This window comes from Diceros bicornis, chromosome 20 (genome assembly GCF_020826845.1).
Source record: "Diceros bicornis minor isolate mBicDic1 chromosome 20, mDicBic1.mat.cur, whole genome shotgun sequence".
Taxonomy (NCBI): domain Eukaryota; kingdom Metazoa; phylum Chordata; class Mammalia; order Perissodactyla; family Rhinocerotidae; genus Diceros; species Diceros bicornis.
In genome coordinates, this window is record NC_080759.1 from 34,904,592 (window position 1) to 34,926,429 (window position 21,838).

The 21,838-nt window shown below is 41.4% G+C and overlaps 1 protein-coding gene across 2 annotated transcripts in view; it reads left to right on the top strand.

The window, feature by feature from the left end:
- Positions 1-21,838, top strand: part of ADAMTS12 (ADAM metallopeptidase with thrombospondin type 1 motif 12) — a 315,991-nt gene that overhangs the window by 241,488 nt on the left and 52,665 nt on the right. For both annotated transcript variants that reach the window (XM_058564273.1, XM_058564274.1), the window contains exons 16-17: positions 714-852; positions 12,495-12,621. In XM_058564273.1, coding sequence (XP_058420256.1) covers positions 714-852; positions 12,495-12,621 — 266 coding nt within the window. The remainder of the gene's footprint in view (positions 1-713; positions 853-12,494; positions 12,622-21,838) is intronic.

The following is a 21,838-nucleotide window of genomic DNA, read 5'->3' on the forward strand; positions in this document are numbered from 1 at the left end:
GAATTCATTTTAAACGTGTGGCAAGTAGGTTGCCTGCAGGAGAGGGAAGTGAGGGAAAAGTCCCAAGAGTAGTGCCTCGGCCAAAACCTATGACCATTTTTATCCCAGAACTATATGCCTTAAAGGAACTAATCAGCCTGAGAGCTAGAGAAGGGCATGATAAAGCAACAACAACAATAAAAGTTAATGTTCATTGAGTGCTAACTACGTGGCAAGCACTGTTCTAATCATATCATGTTACATTTATTTACTTATTTAACACTCACAACAACCCTATTGATCATACTATTATCCTTACTTTGTAGATGGGGAAACTAAAGCACAAGGAGATTAAGTAACTTACCCATAGTCGCAAAGTTAGTAAGTACACAAGGGCACAAGGTGACGTATCAGCCTGTTGTTGGAAAGGATACTCCTCGAAAAGCCATTCCTTCAGAGTAATTCCCGTGTGATTAGACTGCCCATGAATTCCCATGGGAATTCAGTCAAGAACTAACAGAATGGAGAAGATTAGATGTAGATATAGATATATGTATATGTACAGGTGGAAGCAGAGGTAGAGGTAGAGACGTGTTCATTTAACGGCATTTGTTCCAGTGCATGCCTCCATAACTATTTTATGATGATGGACATTGTGTAGTATTTTCACATGACCGTGGTTTGCAGTATAAAGTCATGACAGAGTTTGACATGACCCCTTCCTTGCCTTTTAGCTTCTATTCCAGGTGACTAACCCTGGCATCAAGTATGAGTACACAATCCGGAAAGATGGTCTTGACAATGATGTGGAGAAGCTGGTGTACTTCTGGCAGTACAGCCACTGGACAGAGTGCAGTGTGACATGTGGGACAGGTGAGAAACAGCTGCTTTCACTATGAACCCATGTCAGCGTCAGAATGGGCCACAGAGGCAGTCTAAGCCAGTGGTTTGCCTTCTGTGCCCATGGGTCTGCAGAGTCCCACAGAGATGCCACATGTGCCTCTGAGGGGAGTGAATGTGCAGGTCGTGGTGTAAAGGGAGAGACAGTTCTTTTATCAGCTTTATATACTGGCCGTCATGAAAGGTTTTGTTTGAAGAAAGGGTGACATGTCTTTTTAAAAGGCAAAACAGAAAGACTTAAAAATCAACTGCTCTGGGGCTGGCCCAGTGGCATAGTAGTTAAGTTCAGGAGCTCCACTTCGGCAGCCCGGGGTTCGTGGGTTCAGATCCCAGGCGTGAACCTATGCACCACTTGTCAAGCCATGCTGTGGCAGGCATCCCACATATAAAGTAGAGGAAGATGGACACGGATGTTAGCCCAGGGCCAATCTTCCTCACCAAAAAAAAAAAAAAATCACTGCTCTTGTTGAGGACCTGAGGACCACAACAGTCAAGCAGCCTGCCCGAAGACATACTATAAATCATGGCCAAATCCAAACCATAACCAACTCTCCTAATTCCTAGCCCAAGGTTCTTTTTCTGTCTCCAGTTTACCAATTTTTCGTATCTACTAGGAGAGTAGTTTTCTCTCACAAAATCAAGCATTGGAAAGAGTCCTTCAAGTATTAGGCTGTCAAGTATTAGGATGGTATAGGTTCTGCTACAGTAACAACAAAATTGAAATCTCAGGAATTCAGCACAATGAAGGCCTATTTTTAACCCGTTCCAAATCTGATGCAGGCTGGGTGGCCCTGCTTCGTCTTGTGGCTAAGACATCTGAAAGGCATGGCTTCCCACTTGCCCCACGGGGGAAGAGAGAAATGGAAGAGGCAGACTGGCTCTTATGAACAGCCTTGGCTTGGAAATGACACAAATGATTCTGCTCACATTTCATTGGTTGGCTTTAGTCCTGTGGGCACAGTCTAACTGCAGAAAGGGAGTACAGGAGCACATGGACGTTTGTAGAGCACAGACTGTCTCCGGGGCAGAGCTAGATGAGCTTTGCCAAGGCCTATGAGGGAAGGGGTCAGGGCCTGTCAGGTACTTGGGGCTCTTCACGCGTTGGGGGGGATTTAATCATAGTGCCATATGACAAAGTCTCTGCATCTCTTTCTCCTTTTGGATCATGTCTAAGTCTGTTCTGGAACTTTCTGCCTCTAGCCTGTAACTACTACCTATAAAACTAGGGCAGCTACAGGGTGAAGTGTCAGAATCAGTGATGTGGCAAAGCGAATCAAAGTGAAGGAGTGGACGAATGTGGAAGATAAACAAACACATGGATAAGAAGAACAGATTGGTGGTTACCAGAGGGAAAGAGGGTGGGAGGAGGGCGAGAGGGCTAAAGGAGCGTGTGTGTGGTGACGGATAAAAACTAGACTATTGGTGGTGAACACGAAGCAATCTATACAGAAACTGATATATAATAATGTGCACCTGAAATTTAAACAATGTTATAAACCAATATGACCTCAATAAAACAATTAAAAAAAAAAAGTGAAGGAGTGAATGGGCCAAAAGAAAATGATCTACTCCTCCACAGGCTTCCCTCTCACGTGCTTTGTCTCTGCACCACCTGTTCACTTGGTCCTTGCCCCCCCCACCCCCTGCACCAGGAGGCAGTCGTAGAAAGAGGTCCAGTGACAGACATTGAGTCATGTACCATCCACCTTATGAACAATTTTTGTATTACCAACTTCTTTCTTTGCCTCCTTCAGTACAGAAAACCAAGGGTTAACTTTTAGAAATCACAGGCATCGTATGTTCACTTCAAAATGTGTGATCTTTTGAAAATCCTAAACCTCTGGAAATGGACCTAGATCAGAGGTGCAATCTGTGGCAGCAGCCGTAAGTGGTGTTGGTAAGAGTCGGTCCTGCTGTTCCCACTGCTGCCTCTAGCATTTCCAAGTGTCCTGACCCCTCTGCCCAGGAGGGCTGAGCTCATCGAGAAGCAAAAGCAATTTAAGCAAAAAATAAGTTGCTGGAAGTATTTCCCTGAGGAGCAGTTGTGAGGAAAATGAAGTTATTGGTTCTGTAGGTACAAATACTTTTTCAATTTCTCATCCTCTTTGTTCACTTCTTTCAGTGAAGTGCAAGTTTAAGCTTTAAGCTTAAATCATTTGTCCCGGGATAACCAAGGAGTAAAACTCAGCCAGTCCTGCTGGGGCAGGGACTCCCCAAAGAAACAGGAGAACATCCACCCACGACCCCCCTGCTGTTTCAACATGGGATAAACCCTTTACATTGTACATGCAGTATTTCAGAGCATAGAAATCAAGACATATGGCTGATTTGTGCAGTGATCATAAAGATACATAGGAAATGTATCTAGGAAATGAAATGTCCTTACCAAATGTGAGTCAGGCATTTGGTTTTGAAACAGCTTGATCCTTCAGCATTACCTCTGCCTACCTAGGCAAATGTCATTCTGGTTATTAAACCTTGACATGAGCTATATTTTTTATATATCTGTATTTTACATATAATATAATATAATAATTCTTGTGCATTTGGAGCAAAGGGCTATTTAAGCATGAATTCGCTAAAATGTTATTTCCTCAGTTTGACTATTTAAAAATTTTATTACCTTTATTCTAGATCAGAAATCCATGTGAAAAACAGGCAAGACAATGTTATAAATTTAGCTGTTATCAAAGCCAGCTTATTTTCCACAGCCCACTTTTCAAAGGTAAAGTAGACTCGCAGAGTATACCAGTGATGGTCCTCTCTCCACGCTAGTCTCCATTCTTCTGTCCTGTCAGCCACATTTGCTTTCACTCCTGCCTCATGCGTGGAGAGTGACTTTGGGGTGACTCTGGGGGAATTTAGGACTAGTCATCCCTGAGGAAAGTTGGAAGGGGATGCAATAACAAGTGCTACCATTCATTAGAAAAGGCTTGTTGAAAAAAATTTATCTGAGTTCAACCGTGAAAGTTCAACCAATGGATCATCTATGAAGAAACAGCTGCAGAAATGGCTTGACACAGATGCTGGTCTCAAGAGGAAGCTTCAGGACTCCTTATTAAACAAAAAATATTTTGGCAAAAACTCAAGATCGCTATTATAAAAATGTAAAAGACACATTTTTGCCCCATTGCGTCCCTAGTACTGCAGAACTCTGTCACTTGTAATACAGTCTAACCAAAATTTCCTTGTGTCCTGTAAAACTCATAGTAATGGCACTATTGTTAGACAATGGGTCATCACTTCTGAACGTGACCTTTGCCAATTGTGTGCTCTGTGTTGTCCTTTATTCTGTGTTTTTGGATCTATAAATACATCAATGGCTTGCACAAAACAGAGAACACTTGCCCCTATCCTATCCCGGACTTCAAGTTTCCCTTCACTCACTTGGCTGAATTCTCTCTGGAGTTTAGTCATTGTTCTAGTAGGAAAAGGCAGATACTGAAAACTCCGAAGACCGCACAAAGCTCCTAGAGATTGCTCAAACTGTTCTACGCTGCCTTAGAAACTAGATCATGTTCCTTGGAAATAAATATGCGTGGAACAGATATTTATGTTTACCGAAACTAGTTCTTACAGGGTTTATCTGACAGTATTCCTACTAAAAGCTCAAAGTAACCATGTAGTTTGAGATATGTCCACATAGCCTTGACAAAGCACGAGAATCATAAATAGGGACACATATTGCTCTCTAATCCTAATGTGTGACCATATACTGATGTTTAGAAGACAGAACTCACTTCTTTGGAAAATCAGAGTCAGATACTTTGACTTTTTAAAATTGTGCTCATCTTGGTACTAACCCATCTGACTTTGTCCACTATAATTGTCAGGTAGGATCAACCAAGTCCGGATATTGATCTCTAACAATATTTGGAAGTTTTTTTTTAAGTGTGGGACTTCATAAAGATAATAGGAGGATTTATTGAGACGGATTTAAGCATATGTTATGGAATGAGGATTATATAGTAACATATGCATAAATATATAAAATAAACTACAAGTAATATGCAGTGGAGATCTGATAACCTTCCAGTTGTCCTTCACTAATGAACTAATGAGAACCTTTAGCCAGAGTAGCTAATCCACTTTTTTTTAGTGATCGCCCTCGAGTTTGCAATATGCATTTACAGCTAATCCAAGACCACTTTCCATTAACACTATATCATATCACAGGTAACATGAGTATCTTATAACAGCAAAATAATCCTAGTTCCTTCCTCCCATCCCTTGTGTCATTGCTGTCATTCATTTCACTTATATATAAGCATACATAAGCATATGTATTTATGTATGAAATATACATAAGCATACATAATTGAATACATTGTTGGTATTATTATTTTGAACAAACTGTTATCTTTTAGATCAATTCAGAATAAGAAAAATAAAAGTCTTTATTTAACCTTCACTTATTACTTCTTTGATGCTTTTCCTTTATATAGATCCAAGTTTCTGACCCACATTATTTTCCTTCTCTCTGAAGAACTTCTTTCAACATTTCTTGCACAGCAGGTCTACTAGCAACAAATTCCTTCAATTTTTGTTTATCTGAGAAAGTTTTTATTTCTCCTTGACTTTTGAAAGATAATTTCGGAGAGTGCAGGATTCTAGGTTTCCTTTAACTATTTCACTCCACTCTCTTCTTGCTTGGATGATTTCTGAGAAGTCAGATGTAATTCTTTCTTTGTGCCTCTGTAGGTAAGGTTTATTTCTTCTGGCTTCTTTCACAATTTTTTCTTTATCTCTGATTTTCTATAACTTGGAAATGATATGCATAGGTGTAGTTTTTTGGCGTTTGTCCTGTTTGGTGTTTTCTGGGTTTCCTGGATCTGTGGTTTGGTATCTGACATTACTTTGGTGAAATTCTGGTTCCTGTGGTGGTCCACTCATGGGCTTCTGCTCCAGGCAGTTGTGACTCCCTCTGTTCACCTGTCTGTCTCTCCAGTCTTGGGGGCAGCAGTTGGCCCTGTACCCTCTTGTCTCCTATATCCAAGAAGAATTGTTGATTTTTCAGTCTGTTCAACTTCTTACTTCTTATAAGGACAGAGTGGCAACTTCCAAGTTCCTTACATGTGGAGCCGTTAACGGAAGTCTTTCCAAGGTGGCTAATCTAATGGTCTCTTATTCTGATGGTCTTCTTAGTCCCATCCCATTTTTACCATATATAGCCAGCAGAGATTGGTCCCTCCCTTATTTCCAAGCTCTTAGTTTTGTTCTCTACGTGTTAATGCCACTTGCTTGGGATTTCTCAATTGGTTTCAATGAAGTCTCTCTTTGCTCAGTGTGCCCTCCGAAATGCTGATTGCCTGCTTTTCTTGTTAACCCATGAGTTTTCTGAGATTCTGCAGGCCCCTAATTTTCGTTGTGTGTGCTTTGCCCTATTTGTATGCAGTGGCTGCAGAAGAGGAGTTATAAGCAGGAAGGAGTACTTCTTGATTGTAAATTTTGAAAATGAATCCTTCATAGAACAGAACCTTATCCTACCTAATTCCATTGAACATTCTTCAAGCACTAGCAATGTTTCTTTCTGAGCATTTCTTACATAATTTCTTAAAAGTTACCTCTGACTATGATAGTCAATTTATGTAATCAGTTCATTGGGAAAAATGCTGGCTTTGAGTCTTACTGATGTTCTGAGATGTGTGGATTTCAGCAATGTATAATAACAAAATCAAGCCTCATTAACTGATATCCAATTAATATTTGTATTGAAGTCAGTGTCAGTGTCCTTTTGAGCTAGAAAAAAAGTGAATTGTAAAAATGAGGGCTTAGTTGTTTGCAATTAGGGAGTATGAGGACTGGATGAGTTGGGTTTGCTCTATTCCCTGGTCTCAGAGTATGAAGCCAACCCTGATCTCACAACATTCAGAAAACAGAGTTTTGGAGGGAGTTAATGCCCCATGGTTGGTTGAGTTGGTTACAGAGAAGCTTTCAATTCAGGTTAAAAAACTTTTCTTAAGGATCCAGTATGCATTAAGCACTGTACCAGGACTTAGGATATATCACATACATATCAGGGTATGTACATCATTTTTATCCTCACAACAACCATATATTATAGTCTCATAAAGATGAAGACAAGGAAAATGAGGTTGAAGAAGGTTAGGAAGATTGCCCAAGATCGTTCAGCAAGTAAGTGTTAAAAGTAAGAATCAAAACCATTTCTGATTCCGATGGTGTCATTAATGTTGATGTTGTGGTTGTTGTTGAACACACACACACACAAACACTTCAATGTGTTTGAGCCCTTGTGGTGTTGGGACTCAAGTTCTCCTTGACTGGGCCTTCATTATAAAGGATAGATCTGAACTTACTGATCAAGGAAGTCAGAGATGAAGGGGCCAAGGATCCAGAAAGAACAAGGTAAATATTTAGTGGGAACTGAAACTGAAAGTTGGTAGAGTGAGGATGGACTTGTCAACAAGATAGATGGTTATGCAATCCCTGCTCTTTCCTTCTTCCTGTGAAGTTAATGTCATTTCTCTGTATTTAGGGGGATTTTAGTGACAGTGCCCAAAACTGATTCACAGAATTCTTATCATGTTACATTATAAAAATCAGTGTTATATCCAATTTTAGGAGAATTATAATTTATGTGCTAATGTAAAATTTAATGGTACTGTTTAACTTGTACTCCTTTAAAAGGTTATAAGAAAAAAATCTTGTTCTTTGTCAGTATTGTAAATACTGAGTATGCAGTACTTTGAATCTCTTTCAGATGATGTGATTAAATATTCAGTGCCTTGAGTATCTTTGGTCCTAAGTTTAGATGTAATAGGAAGTATTGCATTTTTTGCCATAAGTCATTACAATAAGCTGAGTCTTCAGTTGTTTTCTCTGTACCCTTCCTGAGTTGAATATTTGAATCAGGAAAATCCTATATGAACTAAATTAACCATATAACAGGCTGCCTCTATTTTACAATCTCAATGTTGACTTGAGAATATGATGAGCTATATCGTTGTTTTGTTTTGTTTTTGGACATAAGGGACTTTACTTGTTTTTTATATCAAGGCATAATTTCCACTCAAGATGATCATATTTAGGGGTATATGAAGATAGTTGTTAAAAGTAAAGGCTCTTAATTGATCTTTCACTGCTAGTATCCAGTAAGATTTACCAAGTATTTATAGCTACATGGTGACATTCTCATTGTTACATGGAAAAAGGGAGTCCGAATCCTCTGGAAATAACATTTTGAATTTGATTCTCATATGTTTTGGAATGCGATTAATTTCTGCTTAATGTTCCTTTCAAGTAAATACTTCCAGATAACCAGCTAACTTAGTGCTGTGACAACATATTGATTGACTGACCTCCTTAATTAACTAAGATTTCTTTTTGGTCTTTGTTCAGCGTGCAAGAGAAGGGGACAAAAGGCAAACCAAATTAAAAGCCCATATCATTTTTCTTTCTTTAATTTCCAGGGAAAAGTTTAGGTTATATAGATTCAGCCTAATCTCTTACACTTTCTGCATTTGCATTGTTCCATCATGATCACTGCTCTTAAAAGGATGACCTGATTCTAACCCCCTCCATAAGAGGTATTATGATATCTTATGTCAAAGAAAGATTCTGTTACTCCAGCAATTGGTTTGCAGAATTAATTAATGAGTATGTCACTTAAGATTAGTAGTTTGAGTTTTTTTTCTGCAAAAGAGATGTTGTCAGCCCAAGTCCCCTCCAAGAAACATGTGGCACACTCAAATTGAATACTTTGGCTACTTTCAAAGGTATGGGTAGGGTTTAGGGAAACTAAGAAAGGTAATTCATTAGCCCTGCCCATTAACAGTGGAGGGTGGGGCAAATGAGCCTACCATCCCTAGGCCTGAAGAAGTAAGAGGAAGGAGCAGTTATCCAAAGAGACAGTGTCTCTATTTCCCAAACCCAACTGGAAGCCACAGCAATCCATGGGATCAGCTTCCCAGGGTTCAGAGCAGGTACAGAGTGGATCTGGAGCAACAAACAGAAGAAGTGTAGCACAGGAGAAGAGGAGATGAAAAATCAGTAACATCAATAGTGGTTAGACTAGTAGCAAACCAAGCTGGATTGCAGGTCTGGGACTTGAGAAAGGAAGAAAACAAGCATTTATTGAGTGCTGTTCCTGTTACTACCGCTCTCTAACAAACCAACCTAAATTTGGTTTAGTAAAACAACCATCACTTTATTATAGTTGTGGATTCTCTAGGTCAGAAATTTACACAGGGCACAGTGGGGATGGCGTGTCTCTGCTCCACGATGTTTGGCACCTCGGCTAGGAAGACTAGGATAGCTGGGGGTAGTTCAAATGCCTGGGGGCTAGAATCATCTGGAGGCTCCTTTACTCACATGATTGGCACCTGGGCTGGGTGACTCAAAGGCTGGGCCCCTGTCTACTGCAGCACGTGTACCTAGCCCTTTTAAGGGCATGGGCTTCTTACACCTTAGCAGCTGGAGTGTCCTGAGAGTGAGAGATCAAAAAGAATCAGATGGGAGTAGCATGGCCTTTTATGACCTAGTCTCTGAACTCACACAACATCACTTCTTCGTTTGGTCCAAGGCCAGAGTAACTAGACACCATGTCTTGATGGAGGGATGGCATGGTCACATTGTAGAAGAGCGTGCTGGATGAGAGATTATTGTTGCAGCCATCTTTGGAAAATACAACTTGCCATATACACATTCTCCATGGCAATATGAACTAACATAATACATATTATATAATAATTTCCAAATAATTTTCAAGTCGTAAAATTATATTAACCAGGATAATGATTACATTACTCATTATCCAAGGTTTCCAGTGACTAAACTTTAACTTTGTCTTCTCTTCATGGGTTATAAATTTTAAAATGTAGAAGACACTTCTAGAGACCAACTAGCTCAGCTTCCTGCCCTCAAACAGTCTGAATGTCATTGTTCTCATTTCCCTGCAGTTAGCCAAACAATGGGTAAAAGGAAAAATAGAGACCAGAACCCAGGAATCTTGGCCTTTATTTATTTGTTTTATTTATTTAACCATAAATTGATAAAGAATAAAATTATAAATTAAATTTTACCAAATGAACACACAGCACCAGAATTGAGGAAGATGCACCTGGCCAGGTATTGCGTTCCTATTACCTGGGGAAAGTCAACCTACTGGGTTGGGGCCCCTCGTTGGAAGATTTGGGCTTAGCTTTGCATCTGTCGTGTGAGAACTCAAGGTCTAGAGAATGGAAGATTAGTGTTCACCATGACCATTAATTCCAACAGAGAAACTCAGGCACATCGTTATTAATTTTCCCTTACACACTCAACAATATCTGCTTGGCCAGTCCATCTGTTCATCTTGCTGCTTGTCTCGCGGGTTGACCAGTGCGCTGTTATTAACTTTCTGAAGGGGATTTTCTGTAATGTTTTGCGCCCTTCTGCTGTTTCTGGAGTCAGGAGCACTGAGCATGCTTATCTTTGCTATTCATGCACAGAAACAATCCTTTTTTGGGATAGTTCCAACCTTTTAGAGTCATCTGACAGTTCTCTTTTATGTTTTGACATTAAGAATTTGCTAAACTACCCAAAATTTTAATGACACTTCTGAGTATTTAAGCTTTTTCTTTTTCCTGCTCTACACTGGCAGATACATGTTGGCTTTTCTGGCTTCAGCCATTCTAGTCTCTATTCCACTCACATTGTCTAAGACTTCTCTACAGATGTTTGTGTCTTTCCAAACAATGACTCACTCATTGTGCCATGAAAATTCCTTTTATACTGTTGTTTCCAGATGTTGACAGCATTTTATTTATATGACAAAAGAAGAAGAACACCTAGTCTATCAGTTGAGAAAGCCTAAGTGGTTGAAAGGTTGCCTATCTCTTCAAAAAGAATAAAGTATTGTTTTATTTAACAATAAAATATTGTTGATTCATTTTAAAGGATTCACTTACTGTTTTGCACCTCCCTCTGACATTTATTTCCCCCCGGGAAAGATTTGCCCTGAACTAACATCTGTTGCCAATCTTCCTCTTTTATTTTTCTTTCCTCCTCAAAGCCCCAGTACATAGTTGTATATTCTAGTTGTAAGTCCTTCTAGTTCCTCTATGTGAGCTGCTGCCACAGCATGGCAACTGACAGATGAGTGGTGTGGTTCCATGACCGGGAACTGAACCCAGGCCACGGAAGCAGAGCGTGCCGAACTTTAACCACTAGGCCATCAGGGCTGGCTCCCCTCTGACATTTTTAAATGGTGACGTGCCATCTCTGGCATCTTAGTATGTGAGCCAGCCTGGGTGATCGAGTTGGACTGAGTCCATGGTGAGGGAATGTGAAGCGATGAGAAGTAAGAGAGATGGCCCCAGTTTGGGTCCTGCCAGCTGTGAAGCTGTGGGGAAGCCCCTCGATGTCCTTGGTGCTAACGTGAGGAGGTGGCCAGCTTATTGGTGTACTCATGGCCTTTTCAATTCTGGAGTTCTGTACACCAAGGAGCCCACTCCATGCCTGGATGCCCTGAGAGCTCAGGGTGCCAACCTTTGTGCAAGCTGATGGCTCTGTCCCCAGGGGTCTCAGTCTTAAGTCTTCTCACCCAGTGTTTCACATTTAACACTGAAGTGTTAGCACTTTCAAGACAGGTGATGACTCTCTTCCTCTCTGCCCCTTCACCTCTCAATCCATGACATTTTGGCCACTCCTCTAAGTTCTTTTGCTAATGATATCCTAGTTAGGAAAGCCAGTGGTCCTTTTCCTTTCTCAACCTGTGTGACTTCATTGTGCCTCAGTTTCTTCATCTGTCAGATAGCAATAATGATAGTGTTGTCCTCATTAGGTTGTTGTGAGGTTTCAGTTATTATATATTATAATAGAAAATAGGTAATACATTATATATATATTTATATACATATATGTATATATATTTGTCTGGGATATATATATATATGTACACACACACACACACACACACACACACACACATACAGTTTTGAACAGCACCTCGGACAAGGCAAGCACTACATGTTAGCTGTTATTCTATATCCAAAGTCAAGTCCAGCTACAGATGTGCTTGGTTTGCTTGTAGACCCTCCACCCCCTGTGTGCTTCTCTTACTCACATTACCGACCTGGTTTCAGAAGGCAGCAGTGTTATCAGTCTCTGCTATCAAAATCCTCTACTTTAAAAAACATAACCTCTCAAGCTTCACAACATTTTTTTTGAATTTTATTTCTGTCTTTCAGAGTTTATTAACCCCAACTAATATAAAGGTCCCTACCTCTTTTATTCCTTTATTAAACTAATAATGTAGCAATTGTAACACTTGGTGATGATATCTGCTTTCATTATTTAAATCTCACTTTGTTTTTTATTTAGCATATATGTGTTAGTCTTGGACCCACAGCCAGATTGCAATCTCCATATTAAGTTATATATTAATCTACCTGTGTTATCTGTAGTCCTTCCTAAGTAAGATCTCTTCCACCCATGGCCAGCTGCAGCACAGGTGGATAGGAAGTCTCCATTCCTCATCCCTACTTTAAAAACCAAGTAACTTATGGACAACTTTCTCATTAGCCATAAGCACTTGACACGATGAGAGTCCTCACCTGACATGGAGCATGTGGGGTCAGGATTCAATACATGTGAACCTTTCTTCCCGAACCCAGGTATCCGCCGCCAGACTGCCCTTTGTGTGAAGAAGGGCCACGGGACGGTGAAGGCTACATTTTGTGACCCAGAAACACAGCCCAATGGGAGACAGAAGAAGTGCTATGAAAAGGATTGTCCACCCAGGTAACCATTGATAGCAGCTGGAGCTCCGTGTGTCTGCCTCGAGTGGTGTCAGATTTAGTGGTAATCCAATGCTCGGTGATAAAGGAAGGCTGTGTGGCTTTGTTATTAGAATAAATACAGGAGAACTGTTACAGGTTTCTGTGGCTCTGCTGTTGGAGCCTGTGGCATGCTGTGAGTGAGGACTCTTTCTACCCAGAGAGCAGTATTTCTTACAAAGCTGGTATATTCTGTGTTTAATTATTTGGTAAGACTAAGTCCCAAAGCGTTGTTGAAGAGAATGCTGTGTAGGTCACCCAAAAGTTCTTTTGCTAATGGGTGTGGCTTTTCCAAGACTACTTCACCCGTGCAACAGTAGCCTCCAGACAACACGTTGACACCTTCAGATTGTCAACACAAATAATCCATAATCAATCTATAAATCAAAATTGGGGTAAGTTTATTATGACCCAGATCTGAGGACTAGCCCAGAGCCTTCCTTGCCCAGGGAAGGAAGGGCACGAAAGAAGTGGGGTGTACAGAGTGGTTATACACCATCTTGGAACAAAGAGCATACATCACATATGATAGGAATGTCCCACTTACAGTTGTCATGAGATGCTTAGCTGGCACAGCAGGTCGGTGGTCAGCAGGCCAGTGGTCACAAGGTGAGCACAGCAGGTGGGTAATTTAATCCTTAGTTCCCAGGAAGAGATGCTTATCCTTAAAGAAATGACGATATGGGAAGAAGCTACATCCCTATCTTTCAAGGCATCATTCTTGTCTTTGGGACATTGTAAATGTTTAAAGCAGATGTACAGCGCATGCTCAACAGGCCACGTCAGGCCCTTTTGGAAAAACAAGATCAGGCCAAATTAGTTTTACACCAAATGGCTTCCTCATATACTCCAATATATCCTATTGCTTTTCATTTATTTATCAAGATCACAGCACCTATTTGCGCTTTAGGCTGCCTGAAAGAGTGGACTTACAGAGCAGGCTTTCTCAATCTCAGCACTATTGACATTGGGGCTGGAAAAGTATTTGTTGTGGGGGGCCATCCTGTGCATTGTAGGATGTTTAGCAATATCCCTGGCCTGTATCCACTTAGATGTTAGTAGCATCCCTCCTCTACCTCATCTAGGTTATGACAACCAAAAATGTCCCCAAACATTTGCCAAATGTCTCCCACAGGGCAAAATCACCCTTGGTTGAGAACCACCGTTATACAGCTACTCATTGCTGTTAACCATATTGGTTCAAGATATTGAGATTCTCGAAGGTAGCTGGGATGTTATTATGAAGGGCTTATGTTGAAAAGAGAGAAAGAGAGGGAGAGAGGAAGAGAAAAGGAGAGAAAGAAGAAAGAAGGGACGAGAAGGAAAGGGAAAGAAGGAAAGAATGAATTCTGTGGCGTGTCTACATTCTCTAGTGACCTTAAACAGAGATGTATTTAGGTTGCAGATCCCAGAGGCATTCATTCCAGTCCTAAGAAGACAGGCTAAGAGGAGTTTACTTAAACAGGAGGAGGCTAGTTGATATCATAAATCAAACAAGTGACAGGCTGAATTCTAAAGAAGAGCTGGAAGAAGGTGATAAATACCAAAGAACTGGATAAAAAAGGAGAGTCTAGACAAGTCAGTTAAGGCAAGCAGTGTCAGTCTCTTATAGGTTCCAACAGGCAGTACCCAGAGGCCAGGGTGTTCTCGTCTCAGAGTCAGTAGGTTCATTCTCTCTCCAGTTCTGTGGTTTCTTCTGGGTCAGAGGCGGGCTGTGAGGTCCAGAGCTGGACCCCACCTCTACCGAGGCAGGACAGAAGTGCTGCCGTCACCTCACCTTGCCGTGGATCTTCCCTGTATCTCTTTACTGGGAAGAACTAGGAACTTGAGGACAAGATTAGGCCAGCACTAGATTTTATATGTAATTGCAGTTTCTATAATACCTTCTCAGGGAAGAGTGAGCCAGGAAAGAGCATCCTTTCTTAGAGCTAATTGATAGCTTTCTACTCTGCAGAGTTCACGTGCTTCCATCATACTCATTCTCCCTCAAAGTTCATGACCCTCTACCAATAAATTCCTTCTGCACTCGTTAGATAGCAACCACTACACCCAAGCCTGGGATTCTTGCCTGTTGCTATGCAACCTCCCCAAATCTTCTCAGGTGTCCTTGGAAACCCGTCTCAGAGAGCAGGCAGAGACCAAGGGGAAAAAAAAAGCCAAGCCACTCCAGATTGGTAGGTGACAGGTTTAATAAGCAAGGGAACTTACTTATGAGGCTTGTTTTGGGTGGCTACAAGATGAGTAGACTTCCACACCTACCCTCCAAATCCTAAAAGTTCATATTGAGGCCTTAACCAGGTTCAGTCACACACAGGGGAGCTTGACTGGGTTTAGTCGCATGCCCAGCCCAGATAGTCTCATCACCATATTACTGTCTCGAGGCTGCACCTTTGGGGCAGCCTCTGGGAGTGGGGAAGGAGAGGAGAATGCACATTCCAAAGACGAGAGGCTGAGGGAGCCTCCCAGTTGCCTGGGCCCAAGTCACAGGTCGACTGGTGGTCACATCTTTTTGATGGCCTTCCCCAACATTGCCTCACTTTTCAAAACCACTCTCTCTGGTGGATTGGCTACCTTCTTAAAACCACAGCTACTTATTTCCTGAATCTAATTTTATCCCTGAGGATCCCTGAGGGTTCTCATTTTTTGTTGTTTTACGTAGTCTGCCTTGGCCTTAATGTTACCAGCAAATATCTGCTAAGCGTTCATTTCCCATGAGAGTTACAATGGTGATAATAACCATATAACAGTTACCATTTATTGAGCACTGTGATATTGTGATATAATAAAAGATATATATTTGGTTTCTATCCCTGGTTCCTGGCAGAGCTCCTAAAACCTTTGGAATCTCTGCAGTGGAAGGGGTAAGTGTCTTTCTGTACACCGATGAGATGACTGGTGGCTGGGGCTTCCTGGATAGCCTCGGGATGAGGGCTGGTTGCCAGAGGACCCAACCATATGGTTAGAGGGTTGGAACTTTCAGCCCCACCCCCTTACCTAGTAGGGAGAGGAGAGGGGCTGGAGATTGAGTTAATCACTAATGGCTAATGATTTAATCAGTCATGCCCTTGTATTGAAGCCTCCATGAAAAACCCTAACCAAAGGCGTGTGGAGAACTTCTGGGTTGCTGAACCCATGGAGGTGCTGGGAGGATGGGACACCTGAAGAGGGTATGGCAGCTCTGTGCTCTTTCCTCCATACCTTGCCCCATGCATCTCTTCCATCTGGCTGTTCCTGAGTTGTATGCTTTTACAATACACCAGTAATCTAGTAAATAAAATACTTTCCTGAGTTCTGTGAGCAACTCTAGCGAATTATCAAACCTGAGGAGAGGGTCATAGGAACCCACTGTTTATAGCCAGTAGGTCGGAAAGAAGCACAGGTGACAACCTGGACTTGCAATTAGTGTCTGACAGTGGGGGTGAGGAGCAGTGATGTGGGACACAGCCCTTAACCTGTGGGGTCTGTGTTAACTCCAGACAGTGTCAGGATTTCTTGCTGTGGAAAATCCACACATATGTTGAACCAGAAGTGTTGTGAAAGTGTAGTAGAAGAAAACAATGGGATTTTTTGTGAGGAAGATTAGCCCTGAGCTAACATCTGTCACCAATCCTCCTCTTTTTGCTGAGGAAGACTGGCCCTGGGCTAACATTTGTGCCCATCTTCCTCTACTTTATATGGGACGCCACCACAGCATGGCTTGACAGGCAGTGCGTTGGTGCGCGCCTGGGATCCGAACCCCCGGCCGCCACAGCAGAGCCTGTGCACTTAACCGCTGTGCCCCCAGGCCGGCCCAACAATGGGTCTTTTTTTAAGCACCTACTTCACTCTTGGCAATGTTTTAGAGATGCCTCATATATTCTCTTTATTGTTTTCAACTACTTGGAAAATAACTATTATTATGCCAATTTTACAGAGGAAGAAATGTTCATTACCTCACTGAGTATCATGCAACTAGTAGATAGCAGAGGTTTGAATCCAAGGCTGGCTAGCTGTAAGCCTGCCCAAGGTCTACATACAGCAGACCCACCAAAGAGAGGCATGTACCTCTCCCCTTATTTGGTCTGTGTCTAAAGCAAAGCAAACACTGTGCTAGATGTGGTGGGCACCAAAAGATTTTGATGCAGGCACTTATCTGCTGAGGCCCAGGTAGAGCTGAGGACATCGGCTGTTTACATAAAAGCAACACTGTAAAAGAAGACTGTGGATTCGGTATCAGCTCTCTGTTTTAGAACAAACATTAGTCTGTGCCCGACATTTTCCTATTCATTTGCTGCTAAAAACCTGGCTTCACCATTTTCAGATTTTACTTCCCATAAGGATGGTTTTCCTTACCTACCTCTGCACTCTAATTACCAGAACTTTCTAGTTGAAGGTAACCTTATAATAAGAATCAACCAGTGCTCGAAGGAGGTGGATATTGGGGCAAGAGTCCAGAGGCTGAAGGACAGGAGATGAGCTGAGGCTGAAGCCTGGTGGATACAGAGGAGGAGCCTTGATAAAGGAATTCTTAAGTGATACAGGCTGAGCTCTGTGGACTTGAAACTGGCCCTGAATGTGGCCATGTGGCGGGCTGAAAAATAGCCCCCAAGATATCCACGTCCTGATCCCTGGAGCCTGCAAATGTTACCTTATTTGGAAAAAGGGTCTTTGCACATGTGATTAAGTGAAAAGGTCTTGAAATGGGGAGATTATCCTGAATTATCCACTTGGGCCCTAAATGCTATCACAAGTGTCCTTATAAGAGAGAGGCAGAGGGAGATTTCACCCACACACACTCATACACACAGAGGAGAAGGCGAGCACGGAGGTGCTTCGTGAACGGAGGTTCACGAAGGTGAACACGGAGCAGAGAGAGATTTGAAGATGCTGGCCTTAAAGATTGGAGTGATGGGCCACAAGCCAAGGAATGCTGGCAGCCACCACAAACTGAAAGACAAGGAATGGATCTTCCCAAGAGTCTCCACAGGGAGTGCAGCCCTGCTGACACTTTGATTTCATCCAGTTAATACTGTTTGGGATGTCTGGCCTCCAGAACTATAAGAAACTAGATTCCTGTTGTTTCAAGCCACCAAGGTTGTGGTAATTTGGCACAGCAGCACTGGGAAACTAATACAGGCAGCTTAGTACAAGCATAATGTGAAAGCTGGGGAAGAGCTGAGATCTCTCCACCAAGTCATAGAAGTTCCAGAGCTTGGAAAAGCATGTGATTAATGTTTCTTCAGAGTGTGTGGCAAAGGATTTTTTGGGATAGCACAAATATGTCACTTCCTAAGGAAGCTTACAGCCGGGAAGGCTATGAGATCCATATACGTCGGCAAGATGGAGCTGTTGTTGTCAGGGCTTGGCCCCGCAGTCAGGCGTCTGGATGCCTCACCAACGCCCTGCTTCCTGGTCACTGTCCTTATGTTCTCTGTCCTCCTTTAGGCCTTGTGACTAATTGACATCTCATCTCTCAGTTCTAAGAGCAGTATGGTTAGTACAAGGTAAATGATACTTTTCTTTCCTGGAACGCTTCTTAAGCAGAGTGCATGAACGCTTGCTGATTCAGAGCAAATTTTTGCAACGGACCCACTGTGCAGCCTCCTCTCATACAGTTGGTAATGAAGCCCTGGCATTTAAAATGGAAGCGCTGATGGCCACAACAAGAGCTGGGCTACTACACCGCCACTGTGCAGTCCCCACTGCACAAATGCGGCATCCAACGCCCAGGCTTTCTTGGGGAGCTGATGACCATTTTTGCAGCTGCTGCTTCTGCCGTTCCACATCGTCACGCTTCAAGGGAGGAAAACAGCCCATCTCATCCCCAGCTTCTGCTGTTGTGTTGGGAACATAATTTCCTCCAATTCCCTCCAAACAATTTGAAGATTATACTTAAGAAAGAGGAGTGAGCATAAGCAATTTGACGAGTCTTTTTAAATCTTTGTCGTTTGGTAGCACTTTTTGCTTTGATTCAAGCTACTTTTCCCTCTGTCTGGTATCTATATCCCAAGGTCTGAGTTCCTTTGAAGCTCTTTCTGTACATGATTAGTGCCTGGGCCCCAGCTTATGGTCATTAAAGATCAACAAAAGCAGATTAGCAGATCAAGCCTGAATTAACCCAGTTCAGACCTGAAGCTAAAGGCACAGCATTCAGAGAGGGATATTAATGGTCCCAATAGTGATAACTCCAAAAGTAAAATGTTTGCCCTTGTTTTTGTTTTTATATCCAAGGTGATACACACACACACACACACGTACATACATACATACATTTGTGTTTCAAATTTATGGTACCTGTATTTAGGGGATTGCTTGACTCCAGCTAGCTAATTTTATTGAAATTTCATTTTGAATATTTATTTTGTCTTCGTGTTGCATATATATTCCTTCCTCAGAATCCATATTTGTTTATTTAATGCATCTGGACTAAAATCTTTATCAAAAGTAACAACTAGCAAAGTGACCTATGGTGCTTCTATTATGCAGTTCGTTTCTGTTGAAATAGATAAGGCTCTCTAACATGGTCAGAGATTTTGACTCCTGAAAATGTTAACTAAACACAACACATAGCAGGTACAATTTCTGAAAATGTATTCTGAAGTAGGATATGATAAACTGAATAGAATTCCATGAAATATTCCAACATAATGGTTAATTTACAGAAGTCCTTCTTATTTATGATTGCATTTCAGCTTCCCAAATATATATGAAATAGTCAGGGGCTAGAGGGTAGATATTATCCCTGGTTGGTCTATGAAGAGATGTAAGTTCAAAGAAATTGGATGCCATTCCCCCGGGGTAAAGAGGTAGAGAGGAAACTAACAATTTTTATGAACCTGCTGTTTTTCTTTTTTCTTTTGCTTTTTAATTTTTTATTGATGAATCCACATTGACACATCACAATCACCCAACGTCCATAGTTTACCTGAGGGTTCACTCTTGGTGTTGTACATTCTATGGGTTTGGACAAATATATAATGACATATATCCATCATTATAATGGGTATTTTCACTGCCCTAGAAATCCTCTGTGCTCCGCCTATTCATCGCTACCTCCTCCTCCCCTTGGAAACCACTGATCTTTTCACTGTCTCTGTAGTTTTGTCTTTTCCAGAATGTCATATAATGGGACTTGTACAGTATGTAGCTTTTTCAGATTGGCTTCTTTCACCTATTAATATGCATTTAAGGTTCCTCCATGTCTTTTTGTGGCTTGATAGCTCATTTCTTTTTAGTGTGAATAATATTTTATTGTCTGGATATACCACAGTTTATCCATTCACCTTCTGATGGACATCTTGGTTGCCTCCAAGTTTTGGCAATTATGATAAAGCTGCTATACATATCCATATGCAGGTTTTTGTGTGGACGTAAGTTTTCTGCTCCTTTGGGTAAATACCAAGGAGCGCGATTGCTGGATTGAGAACCCATTCTTCTTCCAGCCTTTTCCATATTGCCCAATCATTTACTCTTGTTAGCAGCCCTGATTGGTAGATATTTTTATGCCGTTGTATAGCTAAGGACACTACAGCCTTCACCAAAATTTTCCCAAGTCGCTTAGCTACAAGTGGTCGAGTTTAGATTTGAACCTAGATCAGTCTGCTGAGAAGTCTGTGCTGGTGCTGCCACACCATGCTGCTGCCCAGGATCTCAGGATGAGCAGGTTTTGGTGCTAAAACCAGAATCTCAAAATTTAAAATATTTCTCACACATTAAAACACAATAAAAATGTTATAAACAAGCAGAAAATTCTAACCTCAAAGCTAAATCATGCCTACAAATTCACAGAGGGATTAAAGAAAGAAAATTAAGTTAATTTTCTTTTTTAGGGAGTAAATGAAAAATAAAAGTTGATTGCTGAGTTAATATTTGTTTTTGCAAGCTTAGTCCAACAGTTTCCTTGGATATGAATTTCAAGTTGAAGCCTCTTCCTCTGTCACCTAATTTTCATGATATCTGAAAAGTTCGTACCCATCATTCAGAGCTGTCATTTCCCCCTCCTAAAATGATTTCATGTGCAAGATTTAATCTTTTTTATTTCTGGATTATTATCCTTCAGTAATAATTTGTTTCTGCATCCAAAGACATTCTGTGTTCTTTCCCAAATGAGTATTTAAGACAGATGTTTTTAAAGATTTAATAAAATCTTCTGTTAATCTAAACATAAAAAATATGTATTACGTTGTCAGTGGCTTTCAGGGTGAAAGTCTTGTGTAGCATGTTCCCGGATAGAGTAAGCTGTCAAGACAGAAATTCTTTGGAATTTAAAGTATATCTGACTCCAGAAAGAGGTCATTTGAGTCTCTTCTTCCTATTGACTTCTCTCTGAACTTTGGTTTACAGCAAAGCAAAGCTCTGCCAGGCTACAGCTGTGATGGGGCTCAGCATATCCAGAGTGCTCAGCAAACCTCTGATAGCAATTCATTCCACCCTGGCAGCTGCATGTAGGTTTCAGTGTAAAAAGAATGGCCCATGATTTAAATCAGGATTTCTCAGCCTCAGCACTGTAGCCACTTTAGGCTGGGCAATTCTTTGTTGTGGGGGCTGTCCTGTGCATTGTAGAATATTAGCAGCTTCCTTGTCCTTTAACCACTAGATGCCAATAGTACACACCATCCTCATTTGTGACAACCGAAAATGTCTTCAAGCATTCCCAAATGTACCTTGGGGAAGGGGCTCTGGGAATCTCCATTGGTTGAGAACCACTGATCTAAATGAAAGGAGTGGGGTCACTGAGACTGGGAAAAGTCCGTGAAAGTGGAGAGAGGAATGAGCATGGTCCGTGTAGGGGACAACAAGAAAGCTAGAGAAAATGAGGTGGGACGAACAGGATTCAGTTAGAATATGGAGACACTGTGTATAAAGGGCAAGGAAGCAATGGTGCTTATATTGTAATAATGGCTGTTATATTGGAATTTGGAATGTCAGTTGAATTGGATTTTGTAATGTAAATGCTATTAGGGAAAAGATTAGTACAAAGATAGTAATTATGAAAGTTGATATTTTTTAAGGAAATTACTATTCTGACTAAGAGTTTAACAAATTCAGATTTGGACTTTCAGTTTTCTGAGTTATGAGGATTAGATAGAGTTTATATTTTATTGGTTTATGGGTAGTCAGAGCTGCCTGAACAAGCACTGGTATGGTAGTGGTAGAAGATAAAGAAAGGAGATAGGTTCTTCACCCTATCCTTCCACTTGATC